Source organism: Aspergillus alliaceus (genome assembly GCF_009176365.1).
Source record: "Aspergillus alliaceus strain CBS 536.65 unplaced genomic scaffold BDW43scaffold_2, whole genome shotgun sequence".
In the NCBI taxonomy this organism is placed as follows: domain Eukaryota; kingdom Fungi; phylum Ascomycota; class Eurotiomycetes; order Eurotiales; family Aspergillaceae; genus Aspergillus; species Aspergillus alliaceus.
In genome coordinates this window covers 859,009-876,826 of record NW_022474685.1, presented here as the reverse complement: position 1 = coordinate 876,826, position 17,818 = coordinate 859,009, and the positions used below count along the sequence as shown (strand labels likewise).

The 17,818-nt window shown below is 47.1% G+C and overlaps 5 protein-coding genes across 5 annotated transcripts; 1 reads left to right on the top strand and 4 right to left on the bottom strand.

Moving 5' to 3' along the window:
- Window positions 1-282: 282 nt before the first annotated feature.
- Window positions 283-2,754, top strand: BDW43DRAFT_319272 (dynamin family protein; the record flags this gene model as incomplete). The annotated part of the gene is made up of 3 exons (XM_032048874.1): window positions 283-385; window positions 434-2,460; window positions 2,515-2,754. The coding sequence occupies exons 1-3, from the start codon at window positions 343-345 to the stop codon at window positions 2,752-2,754; spliced, it is 2,310 nt and encodes a 769-aa protein (XP_031905844.1). The 5' UTR covers window positions 283-342.
- A 1,866-nt stretch (window positions 2,755-4,620) lies between these two features.
- Window positions 4,621-5,610, bottom strand: BDW43DRAFT_319269 (ribonuclease III domain-containing protein). The gene is made up of 2 exons (XM_032048873.1): window positions 5,179-5,610; window positions 4,621-5,111 (listed from the first exon to the last, which is right to left on the bottom strand). Exons 1-2 carry the CDS (start codon window positions 5,387-5,389, stop codon window positions 4,873-4,875), a joined length of 450 nt encoding a protein of 149 aa, XP_031905843.1. The 5' UTR covers window positions 5,390-5,610; the 3' UTR covers window positions 4,621-4,872.
- Window positions 5,611-5,625: 15 nt separating this feature from the next.
- BDW43DRAFT_72509 (SDR family oxidoreductase) lies at window positions 5,626-7,113 on the bottom strand. The gene is made up of 3 exons (XM_032050438.1): window positions 6,741-7,113; window positions 6,144-6,676; window positions 5,626-6,084 (listed from the first exon to the last, which is right to left on the bottom strand). Exons 1-3 carry the CDS (start codon window positions 6,997-6,999, stop codon window positions 5,989-5,991), a joined length of 888 nt encoding a protein of 295 aa, XP_031905842.1. The 5' UTR covers window positions 7,000-7,113; the 3' UTR covers window positions 5,626-5,988.
- A 759-nt stretch (window positions 7,114-7,872) lies between these two features.
- BDW43DRAFT_72500 (zinc-binding alcohol dehydrogenase family protein) lies at window positions 7,873-9,239 on the bottom strand. Its single transcript, XM_032050437.1, has one exon. It carries the CDS (start codon window positions 9,027-9,029, stop codon window positions 7,977-7,979), a length of 1,053 nt encoding a protein of 350 aa, XP_031905841.1. The 5' UTR covers window positions 9,030-9,239; the 3' UTR covers window positions 7,873-7,976.
- A 413-nt stretch (window positions 9,240-9,652) lies between these two features.
- BDW43DRAFT_319265 (3-oxoacyl-synthase) lies at window positions 9,653-15,879 on the bottom strand. Its single transcript, XM_032048872.1, has 3 exons — window positions 15,237-15,879; window positions 10,216-15,161; window positions 9,653-10,137 (listed from the first exon to the last, which is right to left on the bottom strand). The coding sequence occupies exons 1-3, from the start codon at window positions 15,748-15,750 to the stop codon at window positions 10,027-10,029; spliced, it is 5,571 nt and encodes a 1,856-aa protein (XP_031905840.1). The 5' UTR covers window positions 15,751-15,879; the 3' UTR covers window positions 9,653-10,026.
- Window positions 15,880-17,818: the final 1,939 nt, after the last annotated feature.

Genomic DNA, 17,818 nt, shown 5'->3' with positions numbered 1-17,818 from the left:
GCTGACTGATCACCTTAAATTCACTGATTAACTGAGTATTCACTAAAACACATGGCAAGTGGCGAATGCAAAGACAGGAACTAGTGAATTGAGATGCAGAGAACTACAAGGTCTGGAGGATCTTGGTAAAACAGTGAATGCCAAGGCAGGGTGTCCATACATATATATATGTAGCTTTGGTCACTCTATCCCAGACCTTCTTCTGTTCCCCAGAGTTGATATTCTAGTTTAGGAGCACCAATACTATAATATCTGCAATTATTTAACTAATTTCTTTTATTACTTTCTTTGCCAGGCTTGTCACATCTGGAAGTAAAATCGCTGAACATTTTTCCAACGACAATGGGTTCCATTGAAACTTTAGGCAGTGGACCAGCACCCACTGGTAATTCTTGTTCTATTTTTGTGAGCAATGGAACTAATATCTTTATAGATGGACTTGCAGGGAATTCCAGTGAGCGTCTAGTTCCCAAAGCCTTGGGTTGTCTTGAGACATATGGGCAGCGACGTGTGTTGGACACTGTCTCCCAGCTTCGAAAATGCGGGTTGGACAGCGTCTTATCATTACCGCAACTAGTTGTTTGCGGTGATCAGTCGGCGGGTAAAAGTTCGGTACTAGAAGCATTGACTGAAATCCCCTTCCCGCGCAAAGACAACTTGTGTACAAGGTACCCAACTGAGATAATATTACGGCATGGAACATCAGATTCACTCCAGATTAGAGTGATACCCGACCCCGAGCGGTCCGCTGAAGAGCAAAAGTCTATCAAAGCGTTTAGGGAGACCATAACAAGCTTTGATCAACTACCTCAAGTCATGGCAAAAGTAACGGAGCTGATGGGAATTGATAGAGCGGAGGATCATGAGGGCAGCAATGACCATCATCGGCGAGCGTTTGCACGTGATGTCCTCAGTGTTGAGATAGAAGGGCCGAATCGGCCGCAGCTCACGGTTGTTGACTTACCCGGAATCGTTCAGTCGCAAACGAAAGACACCACGCAGGCAGACGTCGATATGACGGTTGAAATAACAGAGTCTTACATATCTCAACCACGTACTATCTGCCTAGCCGTCATCTCAGCAACTAACGATTATGCCAATCAACCAATTCTCAACAAGGTTCGTCAGTTCGATCCCAAGGGTGAACGTACACTGGGTATCATCACTAAACCAGATCGGTTGCCGTCTGGTTCAGACACGGAAAGCCAATTTTTCCGATTAGCTAAAAACGAAGACATATATTTCGAACTGGGATGGCACATCTTGAAAAACCGGAGTTTTGAAGAGGCTGAATTCTCAATTCAAGAGCGAAATAGTTCTGAATCGACTTATTTTCGGAAGTCAATATTCGGAACGCTTCCTCCCACACATGTGGGAATCAGCAGTCTCGTAAGCCGCCTTAGCAGATTGTTGTTTTCTCACGTGCAGCAAGCGCTTCCCAGGCTTCAAGAGGAATTGGATGAAGCTTTGGAGAATAACAGAAAAGAAATTTCTGTTATGGGAGAGCCGAGGACAAGTCCAGAGGAATGCAAAATGTTTTTGACCCGATTGGGATTGAATTTCTATGAGATATGCAAAGCTGCAGTCAATGGTCATTATGAAGGGCAATACTTCATATCCGAAGGCAAAGGGTCTCATGCCCAGCGTTTGGCATTGAATCGACGTCTGCGTGCTGCGATTCAACTCATGAATCAGAAATTTGCGGAGGAAGTCCGTTTGAACGGACATAAATACCATGTTCGTGGAATAGAAGGAAATGCCTTGAGCACGAGGCAAGTGGATACAAAGCCTCCCGATGAAGAACCTTCAGAAGATGACCAAGAGGTACTCTCGGAAAAAGTTGTGACTAATTTGAATTGTCGACCCTTCACGAAAATCAAACGCCCCCAAAAATTGTCACGCCGCAAAGCTATCACTTGGGTGAACGACGTTGTTATTCGGGCAAGAGGACAGGAATTACTCGGGAACTTTAATCCTCTTGTGATTGCCGAGCTATTCTGGGAGCAGTCGTCTAAATGGCATCTGTTTGCTAAAGCACATATAGACGAGGTATCAGGGGTTTGCCAACATTTTCTGGAAAGTGTCCTGAAATACAAGGCTCCCCTGGATGTATTCCATCGCTTATGGCCCACTGTCTCGGAAAAAATCAAGATGAGACACCGAGACGCTCTGGAAGAGCTTGATAAAGTCCTGAAGGATACTCGAAGCTACGTGATCAATTACAACCATTATTACACCGATACCATTAAGAAACGACAGTCTGAAAGGAGAAAGAACCACATGAGCGAGTGTATCGAGAAAGCAACACAGTACAAAAACCTTCCAGGATGTCATTCAGACCACAAATTCCCAGACATTGACATTGGACATGCCCTGGGCCTATTTTCGGACCGCATAGATCCCAATATGGACAACCATAGCTCTGAAGAAGTCCTTGACTGTCTCTTTGCAATCTATAAGGTACGTACTCGCAGGTTTAAAGTAACTGAAAGCTCACCATGATTGGTATGATAGGTATACCAGAAATTGTTCATTGCGAATGTTACCATACAGGTTATCGAACGGCATGTAGTGCATGACTTGGAGCTGATCTTTTGTCCATTGACTGTTGCAAAGCTTTCCGATAGTGAGGCAGTCGCTCTAGCATCAGAACCCTCAGCCATTGAAAGGCAGAGAGAGTTCTTGATTGGTAGGATTGCGAAGCTTGAGCAAGGTCGTGAAATTTTGGGAGAAGTTATGTCAAGCAACATTTAATTACACTAATGTAGACCTGGCAGCGAACTTATCCGCGGCCAAATTATTAATAATGTCAATTACGGTTTCAGATAACTTTGAAGCTTCATGTAAGGCGGTTGCGGGCCTCCTGTTGAGAGAAAGTGTTTTATGTGTAATCCTAATAAAATTACTAACGCAGAGTATTCTCTCTTAAACAAATATAATTCTAGTATTTAAGTATTCGATTAACTTTCTTTTTTCTAATCTATTTCCTAAGACTCTTCTCAGAGCCTTACTATAACTTTATTCTCTTTGATTTCTTTAAATATTATGTTCTCTGACCAGCCGGCTGTCACGGTGACGGTGTGACCTCTGGGTACATTCAGAAGCTTGACCGCTGCACTATCAGCAAAAGACTAGTGGCGTAGCTCCAGTAGCCTGAGGCTTGCAGTATCTTAGTGCTTGCCAGCATCGGACTGTGTCATCAGGTTCTAGTCTATCCTTTAACTCTGCCTGGAGCGCTTTAGGTTGCCCTATTAGAAAAAGGTCTCCCAGTATTCACGTTTAGTCTTTTGAATAGTGCTATAGTAGACATTTCGGGCTTTTTTTAGCTCTTGCTCAGTTCCTAGACTGCTTTCCATGCTCCTTTGGCTCTAGTATATTCTTGACGACTGGTTTTGACCGGCGGTCCCCACCACCGCTTCGAGAATGGCGTCACCCTTACAGGCTTAGCATATTCATTAAGCACCTGAGTTAGGGTGTTTTGAAGCCATACTGCCTCCTCTTCTACCTCAGCCCTACTGCAGTTACCTAGTAGAGCTGGTAGTGTAGTTAATATGTAATATGATAGAGCTCGTGTAGCTCACGTGTGTGGGATTCATTGTCTTCAGGTCTAAATCTACTCTACAGAGACATTCCTGGTGTTGTGGTCAGGTCACGTGGTTGCTGCCTTAAGGCTCCCTATAGACTCTGACATAAATTATTAATATCTAATAGTATTCTAGAATTTAGATATCGTCTTTATATATAATCTGTAAAAGAACCGGCTTTCTATTACTAGTATATAATTCTGATTATCGGTTAAGATAGTTAGGTTAAGGACGGGATGGCCTTAAGCAACATCTACAGAGTGGCTCCAGGGAGTGGATTACCTGCCTGGCCTGTATATGTGCAGATGGGACATCACTGTCACCTGGTTTAATCTATCAAGCAGTATCAGGCAAGACACAGGACTCCTGGCTTTAAGATTTCAATCCTACCAACCATTCTTGCTTTTTTGCCTCTTCTGCATCTGGTTGGACGAATGATATACTAGGAATTGCATGGCTTCGTGAGATATTAGACCGTGAAACTAAAGATAAGGCACGGTGGCGCTGGAGGCTTCTAATACTTAATAGCCATGGTTCTTACATTACTAAGAAGTTTAATGAATACTGCTTTACAAATAGGATCTATCTTTTAATCTATCCTGTATATTCTATATATTCTCTATAGCTACTTGATATCAGCGTCTTTTCTCTGCTTATAAGGGCCCATAGTAATTATTTAGAACGATTTTTATATGAAAGCCAAGGTCTCTATAACTTTACTAAGCAGGATTTCTTCCGCTTATTCTTTTTAAGCTGGGAGAAGGTCTTATCTTAAAAAAATATTAAATCTATATAGAGATCTGTTAGTCTCTAGCTATTTAATCTAGAGATTATTTTAACACAATTTATAAAGCTTAAGAATGAAAGATCTTCTTCTAGTAAGTTATCCCGCTCCATTCTACAGGCAGAAGACTGGAAAAGAATTAAAAGATTTTTAAAAGAGATTATTACTGGTTTTTATAATTAAAATACTAAAAAACTTAGTTCTATAATTCATTATCTCTTTACAGAGAATATCTTGCTAAATCTCTGCTGCCAGGGCCTTAAGAAAGCTGTAGTTGAAGAACAGAAGAAACGCCAGTGTGGAAAGCCTATTACTTTTAAATTGCAATAACACGTGCTTCGAAATGGGACTTCCGCGTCTTTATAGTCCCACCGACCAGCCCTAGCAGAGAAGCATATGTAGGCCCCTACGGGGAGTAACTAGAGCCCTATTAACACGAGCAGTCACTCCGAACTTGACTATTATTGAAGAGGGGCAAGTGACACGTTACCTGTGATGAAGAAATCACTCAGGCCAAGAAATGCCCAATGCCTCCATAACACCTTCAGCAGCCGTAACCTTCTCTCCGCTATCAATGAAGACAGCTCCAATGATGGCCTCTACAGTAGAAGCCATAGGGCCCGGATAGATTGTATTCCCTTGGGATCGATTTTTATAGACACATTCTGCCAGACCCGTAGAAAAGCCTCGCTGCGCAAGATAGGTATTGGACAACTTCTCTGATATAATGTTGCTTATCTGACCTAAGATGATACATAGGTAAATTGATCAAGTTCATGTCATTATGGGCGGCGAGATGTTATCACTTACCACGGGTCGCATGTCGACAAAGGCCCTCCTTGACAAGAACCAACTTGATGACAGTATCACCTAACAGAGCGAGATACTTATTCCCATCCTGATGGATACTATCTGCTAACTGTAACGCTTTTCGAAGTTGAAGCCGGTCAGTGAACCGATGCGAGATGATATTCTCAGCATTCACAATCTTTCCATCTTCAAAGTAAGCAAGATGAAACATGGTTGAGAGTGACGAGGAATGAAAGACCGGGAAAAGGTAGATAACAAGAACTTGTTGTGGATTCTTGGCTTCGAGACGTCAAGGTAGCAGAAGTTTCGAGGGCCTCGTCGAGCTGCCTACATGCCCAGCACTAATGGTCAACAAACGGGATGTCAGAGAATCACAAACTAGAATGATCGATTTTTTTTTTTCCTTTCGAAACCCTATCTCATGGGTTACTGTCGTTGATGTGTGGCCCACAGGGCACGGCATAAGAAACCAATTTTGATATGAATAATAGACGTCATTATAGCTTGAGGTATTTTAGATTCAATTCAACTCTGGGACAAAGCCCAGGGCCATTCTTCAGTGTATCCGCGAGAGTTCCGTTGGGGTTTGAGGATAATTGCTAGCTGACACAAAAATATGTGCTCAAAAGGGGTAGCCACGGTTGATTGGAAATTAGATGGCGAGAATAAAAGTTCGCTCGCTGGATTGGAGAAACAAAATCCAAAATAGGAACAAATCGACGAAACAAATAAAAAAGGAAGGGAGACAGAGACACCCATAGAAAGACCGAGACAGGGTTGCTTTCACAAAGCATACAAGGGCCAGGACTATTACTTTGCCTTTTGGCGATCTTGCTCCGCCTTCTCTGAAGCATAGATCATGTTCTTTACCTCCGACAATTTAGCGACACGAGGCATTAGAACGTCCTGTGTATGAGTTAGCGACAAGAAAGAAATAATAGAGTTGGTGGGCAAGGAGATCATACCCAGACAGTTGACCAGCCGAATGTAGAAGCTAACCAAGTCGCAAGGGCGCCCCCTCCAGACCAGAGATGCTTTTTGGGATTCGATCGGATCGCGTTGTTGACAACGACCTCAGCATATGAATTAACCTCCATGGCGTTTCCCTCAACCGTGCTTCCGGCCGATGCTGGCTCAATCAAATCCTTGGCAGGATAATAAAGGGAATTTTCAGGCAAAGCTGATTTGCTTGGCAGATTGTCGAAAAAGCGCGTCTTTATTGCGCCAGTGTTGACAAGGATTGCACGGACTCCCCAAGGAGAGAGCTCAATGCGCATTTGATCGGTGAGCATAGCGACTGCAGCTTTACTAGCATTGTAAAAACCTTGCCATGGGAACGGCATTTTGCCAAGCACAGACCCAATGTTAATGATCGTCCCTTTCGAAGCGATCAAAAGAGGCGCAAAGGCTTGGGTCACGGCCACGACAGCGAAGACGTTCACATCGAACATTTTCTTCGCTACTGACATATCCGAGTCCAACAAAGGCATGATGTAACCTATTAGGTTGTTAGCTTACAACCTATCTCAGGGAATTGATCCACTGTTTCAAACTCCACTTACCTGCACCCGAGTTATTGACTAGGAAATCCAAATGACCACCAGTTGCGGCCTTTACAGTCAACACAGCTTGTCTAATCGAGTCTTCGTCCGTGACATCGAGTTGTAAGATGTCGAGACCCATGTCCTTGAGATGTTGAACCTTAGCAAGGTTGCGGGCACTGGCAAAGACGCGAAAGCCCCTTTTGTGAAAGCTTTTAGCCAGGGCATCACCTATTCCGCCTTCGCTGCAACCTGTAATAAGAACGGTTTTCTGGACCATAGTTGCGGCCAATGACTGAAACTGGGGGTTGATCTTCTCGAAAAGTCCTGAAATTATGCGGCTAGGAGAATAGCTGCCTTCCTAAGGGACCCCTGAAGGGACTTTGTATCAATAGGTGCATTATTCTTCCGTATATCAGTAATCTTGAAACCGACGTGGTGACGATATCGATTCTAGCACCTGCTGACAAACCCGAGTTTACGACTCGGGTCGGGCTGATTACGCAACATGTCCGATCGCCTCTGGCATTCTTTCTACGTTCACGCACTATCCACTTTTCTTTGCCCCATCGGAATGAGCCAACGAATTGTTAAATGGCAGGGTCTAAGCCTTATATCCACAGTGGAGCAAACTCTGTTTGAGCCCTCTAAGCATATATTGGAAACGGCTATGAAGCATGTAACATATTCTAACGGACCGAGAGATGATAGCTTAGAAACATAATGCAGTGATAGTCGAACTTGATTTGAACAAGATACTTCTCGACTAATTTCTGGTTTCGCATGAATTTCTCATTGCACGGGCTATCTTAGGCTAAGATGTCCAGTTGAATGCTCCTTGTGGCACCATACTTTGCTAAATAGTGATGTAATGCACAGAGAAATTCATAGGATGGTGGTCTCCGCTGATTGGAAATGATCATTGGAAGGATCGATTATCCAGTCTGAGACCCGCCTTTGTGATTCCGGGGTATTCACTGATAATGTATGTCTTGCTGCGTGATACGGCGAATACTTACCTAGTGTTCGCCGACGACCACTGGTAGACATTATTAACGATCATTTCTTCGTGATCGAGATTAAATCATAGACAGCATCAATTTCAACTATTCAAAACATGATACAATTTGCTATCTGACAGAAAAGATCTTGGCCGGAGCAGAACCCGCTAACTGACCTGTGAACTGTTCGACATAGAGAACAAACTGCTCACTAGGCCCATGACCTTCCTGACTAGATACTACCAGTACTGTCCGTCTACGGTGTCTCGTCAACATTGTAGACCAGTTTCTCGCCACTGACCTTGTCAGCCTTGAGCAGCTCCATTCCTTCCAAGACACCCTGCAGACCGCCCACTCTGACGCTCAAAGGATGGACCTTGATCTTGCCCTGGTCCAGAAGACCTTGTGCGATTTGAGTGAACTCATGGGCGTGCTGGAAGTCTTCTGGCTTAGCGGGAACAGCCATGTCACCGAAGTTGAACGCTTCACCGAGAACGGTGTAGGCGAGAATAGAACGACTGTTGACGTTATCGCGGTTGACCTTCACGGTCAAGAGTGCACAGTACTCGCCGCCCTCGGTGGAAAGAGCCTTGTCGCAGAATTCAGCACTAGAAGGAAGGGAGATACAGTCTAAGACTAGCTTAAGGCTGTTGTTGGTTTTCTCGCGGATTTTAGCGGCGGAGCTAGGATCCTTGTAATCGAAGACAGTGTCCGCGCCTAGACTGCGAACAAGGTCGAAGTTGTGAGGTGAACAGGTTGTGAGCACGGTATAGCCTGAGAGCTTAGCGAATTGGATCGCGAGGGTACCGGTCGCGGAGGAACCACCATAGATAAGAATAGGAGTGGCAGTGGCATCTTTCAAAGGCTGATTGGGAAGAGCAAGGCCCAAGGTCTGGTAAAGAGACTGGCCAATAGTCTGGATACCTGCTCCTAGGGCGGCAGCTTCCTGGAAGCTCATATTGTCCGGGATCTTCATCTGTAGATCCCCTTTCACGACAATATACTCGGCAAAAGCACCGTCCTCGGGCTGGACGGCATTTCCACCGTGGGTGAAACCGCAGATCCGATCACCCTTCTTCCAGGGCTTCTTAACGTCCTTGCCGACGGCCTCGACGATACCGGAGTAATCACATCCGATCAGCACATCGGGAGGAGAGAGAAACTGGACGTGCTTCCAGTCAGTAGGATTCAAACCCACACTGACGGTCTTCACGAGGACGTAATCATCTCGCAAAGTAGGGATAGGACGGTCAGTGACCAGACCTGCAACCTTGGGTTGGGTGACGATGACGGCTTTTTGAGTAGACATGATTGAGGAATGGTAAAGTATGATTGAGTTAGAAGGAGTATGAAGCGGATGGGAGTCTGTTTAAGTATAAGGGTAGTGGCGTTCTCCCCGTGGCAGTCAAGGATGCGTCCTGAATCCTCGCACAATGTAATCCCGATGACAGATTACCAATCTGACCCCGTTCGAATCCATTATGAGTATCTGTTGGGCATCCTAGGGATCGATTACAAATCATCCCGATTGTTCCATGGTCAATACCTTCAGGTATCCTAAGAAAATTGAGTTATCCCGAAGCCGATTCAAATCCCCACAAGCTAGTCTATGATTGAATCGCGAAGTCTCCACCCATTTGCTTTCCTAGGTCAAGTCGGTCTAGCGATGCATCCACAACGAGTAGCTTCTCCACAATAGTCGTCCCTCCACCTAAGGGCTTCAAAGATACTATATCTTCTGAGCATAACCTTGCAAGATCAGTGCCAACTCGACCGGCTCTGAACTCGACAATATAAAACACATCATCATGCTGAAAGATGACAGGCAATGGCTAGCCTATGGTTTCAATCTTCATTTGTTCTTTGTTAGCCCGTACCCCTCGGAGGATAACTTACCATCAATCCTCTTTGTCTTCTCCCACGGCTTTAGCAAAAGGTTTTTCTGAAGTCCTAACAGCTTGAAAAGGATGCTATCTGGACTTAGCATCGAGTGTAAGTATGGAAACTGAGCAGAACGCTGGGTCGGATCGTTCTTTGCACAACTTGTTCAATGTCGTATCTGTGATAAGAAATATCATTACTCCAATTATAAACACTAACAGACGAGGAGGTGAAACTGGCTCGAATCTAGAAAAGAGACAAAGAATATGAACATAGAGCACAGTCATCATGTTTCGAAAAGGGGGGAAAGAGGAGGAACTGGAAGTCGAAAGAGAAGAGAGGACGACTCTGCTATTCTTCCCAACACTTATGTAAATACGCATGATGGAGGGGACAAAAAGGCAAGATGTACAATGAGCTTAGAACTAGAACCGCGAAACGGCCACGGCTACGGCCTGGGAATCGCTGTGGCTGATGCTGACGTTGATCGACTTGACGCCAGCTTCTTTGGCAGCAGTAGCGGCGACCCCGTGAAGCTAAAATGGATGGTCTCCCGTTAGCGTTGCTGATCACCGATCAAATAAACATAATTTGTTCACATGGGAAGTACTTACGTTGACCACAGGAGCACCGTTAGCATCGCTTGTGATCTCAATATCCTTCAGAGCCGTACTGGAACCCTTGCTGCTTACACCAAGTGACTTGAAGACAGCTTCCTTGGCACTCCAACGACCTGCGAACGAGGACTGGGGCGAAGGGGCCTTGCGGCAGTACTCCTGCTCGCTGGCGGTGAAGTTGCGCTTAACGAATATCTCGTCCGAGATATTGATCGAGCCGATGCTCTCAACATCAACGCCGACCTTGGAGTTCGCGGTAGCATTGGCCTTGGCCAGAGACTCGACCACCTGACGAGTGCTCTCCTCGCTGGGAACCTCTACCTTCGGAGGAGTGGCCGAGTATTTCAACTCGGAGGTCTTCTTGTCAACGGTCACTCGGTAGTCAGGGTTTAAGAAAACCTGGCTTTGCAGGTCATCCTCGTAAGGAGCCTTGTTTTTGGCCACGAAGATGCTGTTGTTGATCAAGCCGTTGTGGAAGAAACGGTAGGCCTTCTTCTGGCGGGTCTCAACCTTGGCCTTGTAGGCCTGGTACTGGGTCTTTTCAAGGGTGGCATATACGTACTTGGGGTGAATCCCGATAATTTGAGCACCCTTCTGACCGAAACCAAAGGAGGTAACCGAGAAGGCCTTAACACCATCGGTTTGGATGCTGCGGCTGGGGTACACGACGTAATCGAACTTCTCCATCACCTTATCGATGTTATCGGCATTGCGGTTGCCGGGGACAAGTCCACTCTCTAAAACTTGGAGACAGCCGTTAAACTGCCAGGCACCAGCAGCACCCTTGGGGTGGCCAGTCAAGTACTTCTGGAAGATACCCATCACGGCATTACCCTTCTTGCGGCCAAGGTGCTTAAGCTGCTGACAGACCACATCGCATTCGTTCTCATCATTGGCGACAGTTGAGGTACCGTGGAAAGAAGCGACATCAATGTCGTCAACGGTCAGGCCCCAGGTGGCCAGGGCACCGCGCAGAGGAGCGATGCGAGGATCCTGCTTCCAGAAGTTGTTACCAAGGGAGAACTGGGCATCCTTCTCCTGGCGAGAGGCTTCACGCTCAATGTGCTGAGCACGCTCATGCATGTATTCAGAAGCATTGAAGGTCTCATCGCCCAGGGCCTGCATAGCATCAACCTCCTCCTGGAGGTACAGAAGCTCTGACTCCTGCCACTCTTTGATCTGCTTCTTCCGCAGCTCCAACTGATGGCGGCGGTATTTGAGATCCAGTAGAGGTGAGGGAAACTTGCCAGGGTTCTCCCGCGCAGTGGTAAGGATACCCTGACCAGGAGCAGGGACAGAGCGACCGATCTTGTCAGTAGCGGTCGTGGTCAGAGCGATGATACCGTGGATGGGCACACCCATATCAAGAGCAAGCTGAGCACTCATGATCAGCTGCACACCGCAACCCTGCGACTCCATGAAGCCGGAACGGGTGGTGGTAAAGGGACGAGACATCTCCTGCGGAGTACGACCGTGGGCAAACTCATCTTCAGTATTGCTGGTGGCCTTCATGTTGGCGAACTCGTACGAGCCCTCCTCCTGGAAGTCATCAAACCCACCAACGAAGCAGACCCGAGCTTTGCCCTCAACAATAGTCTCGTAACCGATATCAACGGATTCGACGGCGGTAGCACATGCACCGACGGGAGTTTTGATCGGACCAGTGGAAGACAGGAGCAACATGTTGACCCAAGCACTCATGGTATTGATGAACGACTCTTGCAGGATATCCTTCTGCACGGGCTTGTCGAGGTAACGATCCTTGTATATGCCACGCAAAGCGTGTGCTCCACCATTACCGGAACCAATGCAGTTACCGACTTCAGAGAGGTGAACATACTTATAGAACTCGTACGGGTCGGTAATACCTGCTGACAGCATGGACTCGGCGGTACAGACCAGGACGTACAAGGTCACAGGATCCACCTGTTCGATGATATCCTCGGGGATACCATAGCGGCGAGCATCCCAGCCAGTCGGGATCTGACCAGCGACGAGGCGGTCGAACTGGAGTGCCTTGGGAATAAGCAAGTTGGCTCCCTTGCGGAGGCGGACGGTGTATTCACCAGACTCAGGGATCTCAAAGATCTCTACTTTGTCCCCATGCTCGCGCTTAAACTCCTCCGCGGTCTCTTTGGAGGCTTCAAAAGGCTCCAAATCCTCCAGGGCGACAATTTCCTGGAGTAACCGTTTCTGCTTGGGGTCGTATCCATCGAACAGCTCGGGCTCAATGAGACGGATACCAGTGTGCTCTAGGATGAACTTCTCATACTTGGGCTTAATGTCCTTATCATCGACAGGGTCGCCGGTTTTGGCATCGACCCAGCCGGAGTAAGCTTTGCCCTTGAGAGGGCCGTTATGGTGCTTGATCAGACCCATAATCCAGGCCATTTCAACACAGCCTTCCAGGGAGAATTTGCCGTGGGCCTCCATCTCCCAACGAGTACGCGAGTTACCCCAGGGACCCACCTCGGCAAAACCAGTGACAACAACGACCTTGTCCAAGTTGACCATACCCTTGAGAGACTCGTTGATGGGCTTCACGTCGGAGTCCCAGTCAGGAAGCTTAGGGAATTCGAACTTAATATTCGCGCGAGGTTCGGCAACAACCTTCTCGTACAGAGCACCACTGTCCTCGCCGTTGACGACAGTGTTCTCGATAGCAGTCTCCTTGATGATAGCCTGGCGAACATCGCTGGTCTCCATGATATCAGTGCGGAGCTTGGTCATCAAGCCCTTGAGGTCAGGGATAAATTGTAGACCACCATTGAGATCGGCCCAGACCGGGTCAGACTGGCAGAGGTTGACGACAGCAGGAGACATCAGACCCAAAATGTTGAAAGCCATCTCCTGCTGAGAGAATGTACGAACACCGAGCTTCTCAACACCCTCAGCCACAATATTGTTACCACTCATCAGACCGGTACCGCGAGTCCAGCCAATGACAGCACCGCAGATGGTGAGGTAGCTGCTCCAGTTCTCAGAGTACCAACGGTTGAACAGGGTCTCCAGAGCAAGCTTAGACTCGGAGTACAAACCATCATTACCGAATGTACCATGATTAGGTGACAAAGGCAGGATGACCTGAGCGGGACGGGTTTCAAAGCCGTGAGCCTGCTTCTGGGTCTTGATCGAGCCCAGAAGACGGAGCAGGTTGGTCAGCATGATACGGTGAGCCAGCTCTGACTTTGAGTCAATGGAGTCAATCTCACGGCCATTCTCGGGAATGGCAGCAAACGGCACGACAAAGTCTAGATCCCAGCCCAGGCCCTTCTTAGTGTCGTAGATGTAGTCGACAAGGGCCTGTACATCCTGCTGGCTACCCTGGTTGAAAGGAACCACGACCAGCTGGGATCCCCGGGCACCGTAACGGGCATACATGGCCTGGTAGTATTCAGTCACCTCTCGAGAGAAGCGGCTAGTGGTGACCAACACTTTGGCACCACCGCTAATAAGGCCCTGCAAAACTTCCGCGCCGATAGAACCAGCACCAGCACCGGTCATAAGCACATTCTTACCCTGGAAAGTGAGACCAGCCTGAGCAGCGGTCTCCAGCACATTCAAGTAGATTCCAGTGAGCTTCTTATTGTAGCCCCAGCCGTGCTCGCTCTTCTTCTTGAGGTGAAGGAAGGGAATGGTCTCCACCTTACCGGGGAGAGTCGTAGTCCGCTCGAGACCATTGCGTCCCTCCTTGGCATAGCCGTTCTCCTGGGACATAATCTCGTTCTCGTCCATGCTCAGGGCGAGTAGGACGTCCTTGTACAGAGCATCAAACTGGAGCTGCGAGGACTTGGAGAAGTGATGTTGTCCGCGAATCAGCTTGTAGACGTTCTTCAGATCATTCTGAACCTTGGTACGGTTGCTGTACTCGGAGATCGGGCCACCCTCAGCCATCTGCTTCACATAGTGCTCCAGCTTACGCGCACTAGCACGGCCAACCTCCTTGTAGCCAATGTTTCCACGAGCATCGATGGTAGTTTGGGGACCAGTGGGGATGGCAACATCCTTGTAAATGGGAGCGGCATCAAGAACCTCCCGGCAGTTCTCGATCAGTCGCTGACCCAGCTCCTTAGCCAGCTGGTAGGTCTCACCGCGCTCGGTGGGGCAGTTGTCAATGTGGTATTGCATAAAGTCGAGAAGGAGAGGGTTAGAGCGGTTCATGATACGGATACACTCGCTCACAATCTCGCGGTCCACTACCTGTAGACGACCGAAAATGATGTCGTAGTACATGCTGAGAGCATCTTGACGGGCCCAATTCCAAGAGGAGTCGTAGACACGGGCCTTGAGGGGGTCGAAGGATGGCTCGATACCGGAGGCGTAGAAGTCGCCATGCTCGGCCTGCCACAGGTCGATCTGAGCCTGGAGCGCCTTTTGGGTTTCCTGAGATGTGATAAAAGCCTTGTCACCGGCACGAAGATCTATCTTCAGGTAGCGAGCAATGGCCTCCAGCTGCTGCTTGAACAAAGCCCGCTGGTCCTTGGTGAGCGCATCAATGGCTGCTGGGTCCATCATCATGCCGCCACCGCCACCGCCGCCACCGCTATCACCACCGGCCGCGGGGAATGAGAGATTAACGCCCGCGCTGGCGGCGTACTTGTTCGTCACATTATCGAGGAAGGCCTTGGCGTCGGCGTCGGACCCGAGACGGGAAGGCGGCTCCATCGTGATAGCTAGCAAAAGCACCCCATCTTGGCGGCCAGAGCCCAAGCCCCACCGAGTTTCCAGGTACTTGCGAACGGCGGTAATGTTGAAGCCACCAGGCATTTTCGAGGAGACCATACGGGCGATGAGTGAAGAGGACTGCTTGCCTAATTGGCCATTGAAGGTGGCCTGCATCAAAGCACCCAATTCATCAAGCGGGATGTCCTCTAGCTTCTCCGGTGTAGAACCAAATTCCTTTCCAAGATCTCCCAAAATTTCATTTTGCAATGTGGATTTACCTGTTCAGAGTGTAGAAAAAAACAGTTAGCTCACTTGTACCCATCTATTGAAGTCCTTGTACAGATTTGGCTTACCTCCAACGAGATCCTTAATGGCTTTAGTCAATGGCACATCGGCTAAGCTCTTCTTCAGCTTCTGGGCCACCAGGGACCACAGAACATCCACAGCAGTTACTGGCGCATCTTCCACAGCCGCTGCAGGGCCGGCACTGGGGGGCGGGAGTGCAGCCTCCGCTGCAGGAGGTGCGGGAGCCGCGGTCGCGGCCGAAGGAGCTGCAGCTGGGGCAGCCTCCGCTGCAGGCTCCTCAGGGTCAACATTGTAGTAAATCTCCTTAGCATCCTTGCTGTAGCAGAGGATTTGGCGTTGGACGGAAGTAGCAGCATCGTAGGCCTCATATTTGGAAGCGAGGGTGCGGCGGGCCATTCCTCCTAGGGTATCAACAGGGCCAATCTCGACAATGCGCTCGGTCCGTTGTTCGGCGAGAATAACGTCTTGGGTCTCAATCCATCGGACGGGCGAGGCAAACTGGTAGGCCAGCAGCTCCACTAGCAAGGTGTGAGCGAGCTCCTGTTCAATATCCGGGCGCATAATGTATGTATGTTGCGTTATAGGTCCTCTCTCTCTCTCTCTCTGGTCTATTGAAATTTCAGGAAGAGGGGGATATCGAAGATTCTGTTAAGGTAGGAAAGCAGGACACACAAAAAGCCCACACACAGGTGGTGTTGAAGTAAGGAAAGACAAAAGAAGAAAAGGAAAAGAGAAACGTTGAAAAGAAAAAGTCGCCAGGGGGGAATTAGAGAAGAGGAAGGAATTGGGCAAGTTCTGGGGAGGAGAGGACTAGAGTCTGTTGGAAGCCCTTTCACTTCTTTCTCCCAAGTATAAAAGGTGGGAAGCTAATCGATAGAACGATAGCGGTTGGTGTATGTAATTTTCAAGTTTCACGAATACGTGGAAGACAAGACACTACAGGGAGATGATCATAGCCAGGTGTATTTTTCTCGACATAACACGTCTTGATTATATGACAGATTGATATACATATATATATACATTCAAAAGGAAGACGATGTTTTGACCGAAAATACCATATCCGATGTTCGACTTAATAACCATGAAATCGAATCATCCCCTCCTGGAAGTACAGACAAATTCAACCGGATAGAAGGGATAAGTAGTTGAGTTGGTTTCTCCTCTTGATGGGGCTCGCGGGCCGTGGTGTCGGATCGGTTCTTGACAGAATTAGGCACCAATCAAGGGCTTCATAATGGATTCGATGCTCCCAACAACTCAATACTGAGCTTAAGACTGCCCCAATCTAAGTAACAGTTGAGCCAGTCAGCATAGACAATGCCGTTTGTGATGGAGCCAGGGTAGTAGATCTATAGTTAAACAAACTGTGATTACTAAACATTAATTTAAGTCGTATTACAAAGATAAACTGGATTTCTCTAGGATACCAGTGTTACCGGCCAGACGAGACCCGGCCGGCAGGAACAATATGAAAAACAATACCATGCTGGTGTTTACTGCGGTAGGCTGGTTTGGACGCTGAGGTTGACTCCTGGCAAAGTACAGACTCATGAACCAGGATTGGGGTCGTCGCCACCCTAAAGTATTTTGGACCGGGTGAAGTTCAACAGTGAAAGTTAAGCGGTTTTAGTTGGTTGGGTTGGGTTTTTGTTGCTCCATTTTATCCCACGTTACAGACACAGATATATTACGAAGCTCTTCTCTTCCCCTCAATCCCTTTCATTATTAGCCCTGCTTGATCTCTTTTCTTCTTCTTCTTCTTCTTCTTCTTTTTTTTTTTTTTTTTTTTTTTTTTTTTGTCTGTACAAGAGAAATCTTCTTCTAAACTTATGAAACCTACCTACAGAGTTCTCCCCAGGTATCTATAAGTCCCAGTTAGTCTCTTTGCGGGAATCAACTACAATATTATGAAAAGAACCGAGAGACAAGAGGAAAAATAAAATAAAAATGAAAGACAGAAAGAAACGGACTACATTATATACAGTATATTTATTAATTCTTAGACTAGAACAAATACTTCTCAATCCTCTTAATTAATATACTCTTTTTTACTCTTATATAGCTCTCTCAAATTCTCTTTATTGTCCTAACCTCACTTTATTTCCAAGTCTTAAAAGTTAAACGACAGGTTCACGGCTTCATTACCCGAGCCCAATAATAAATTAGCTCTGGATAATAAGTCCTCTTCAGTAACAAAATTAATCACCTACTATATCGGTCATGTAGCTTATAAAGTAGAAGAGGAGAGGAATAATATATAGAATAGCTACTCAGAAGTGCTAAAGCTTATATATATAGTGGCTTCCGCACTGCCAGTTATTGTTAATAAAAAGAACTATATTATAGAGGCCTATTATACTGGATATACTGCTGCAGGACAGCCTACCAAGCTCTATAACTTAGCTCTATTCTATATAGCCTCTGAGAAAGCCGCGGGTATCTATATTATTTTTAGTAGTCAAGTATCCATCATGATACTGGGCGCAGAGTTGCATGGGTTCAGGTATATGAACTATTTATGAATAATTTAAAAGCCCTAGGGTACCAAATCTCAGTGATATCATCTAAATAGTGCTACCAACTTAAAAGAACTTTCCTCCTAGGCCTACAAATATAGAAGATGGAA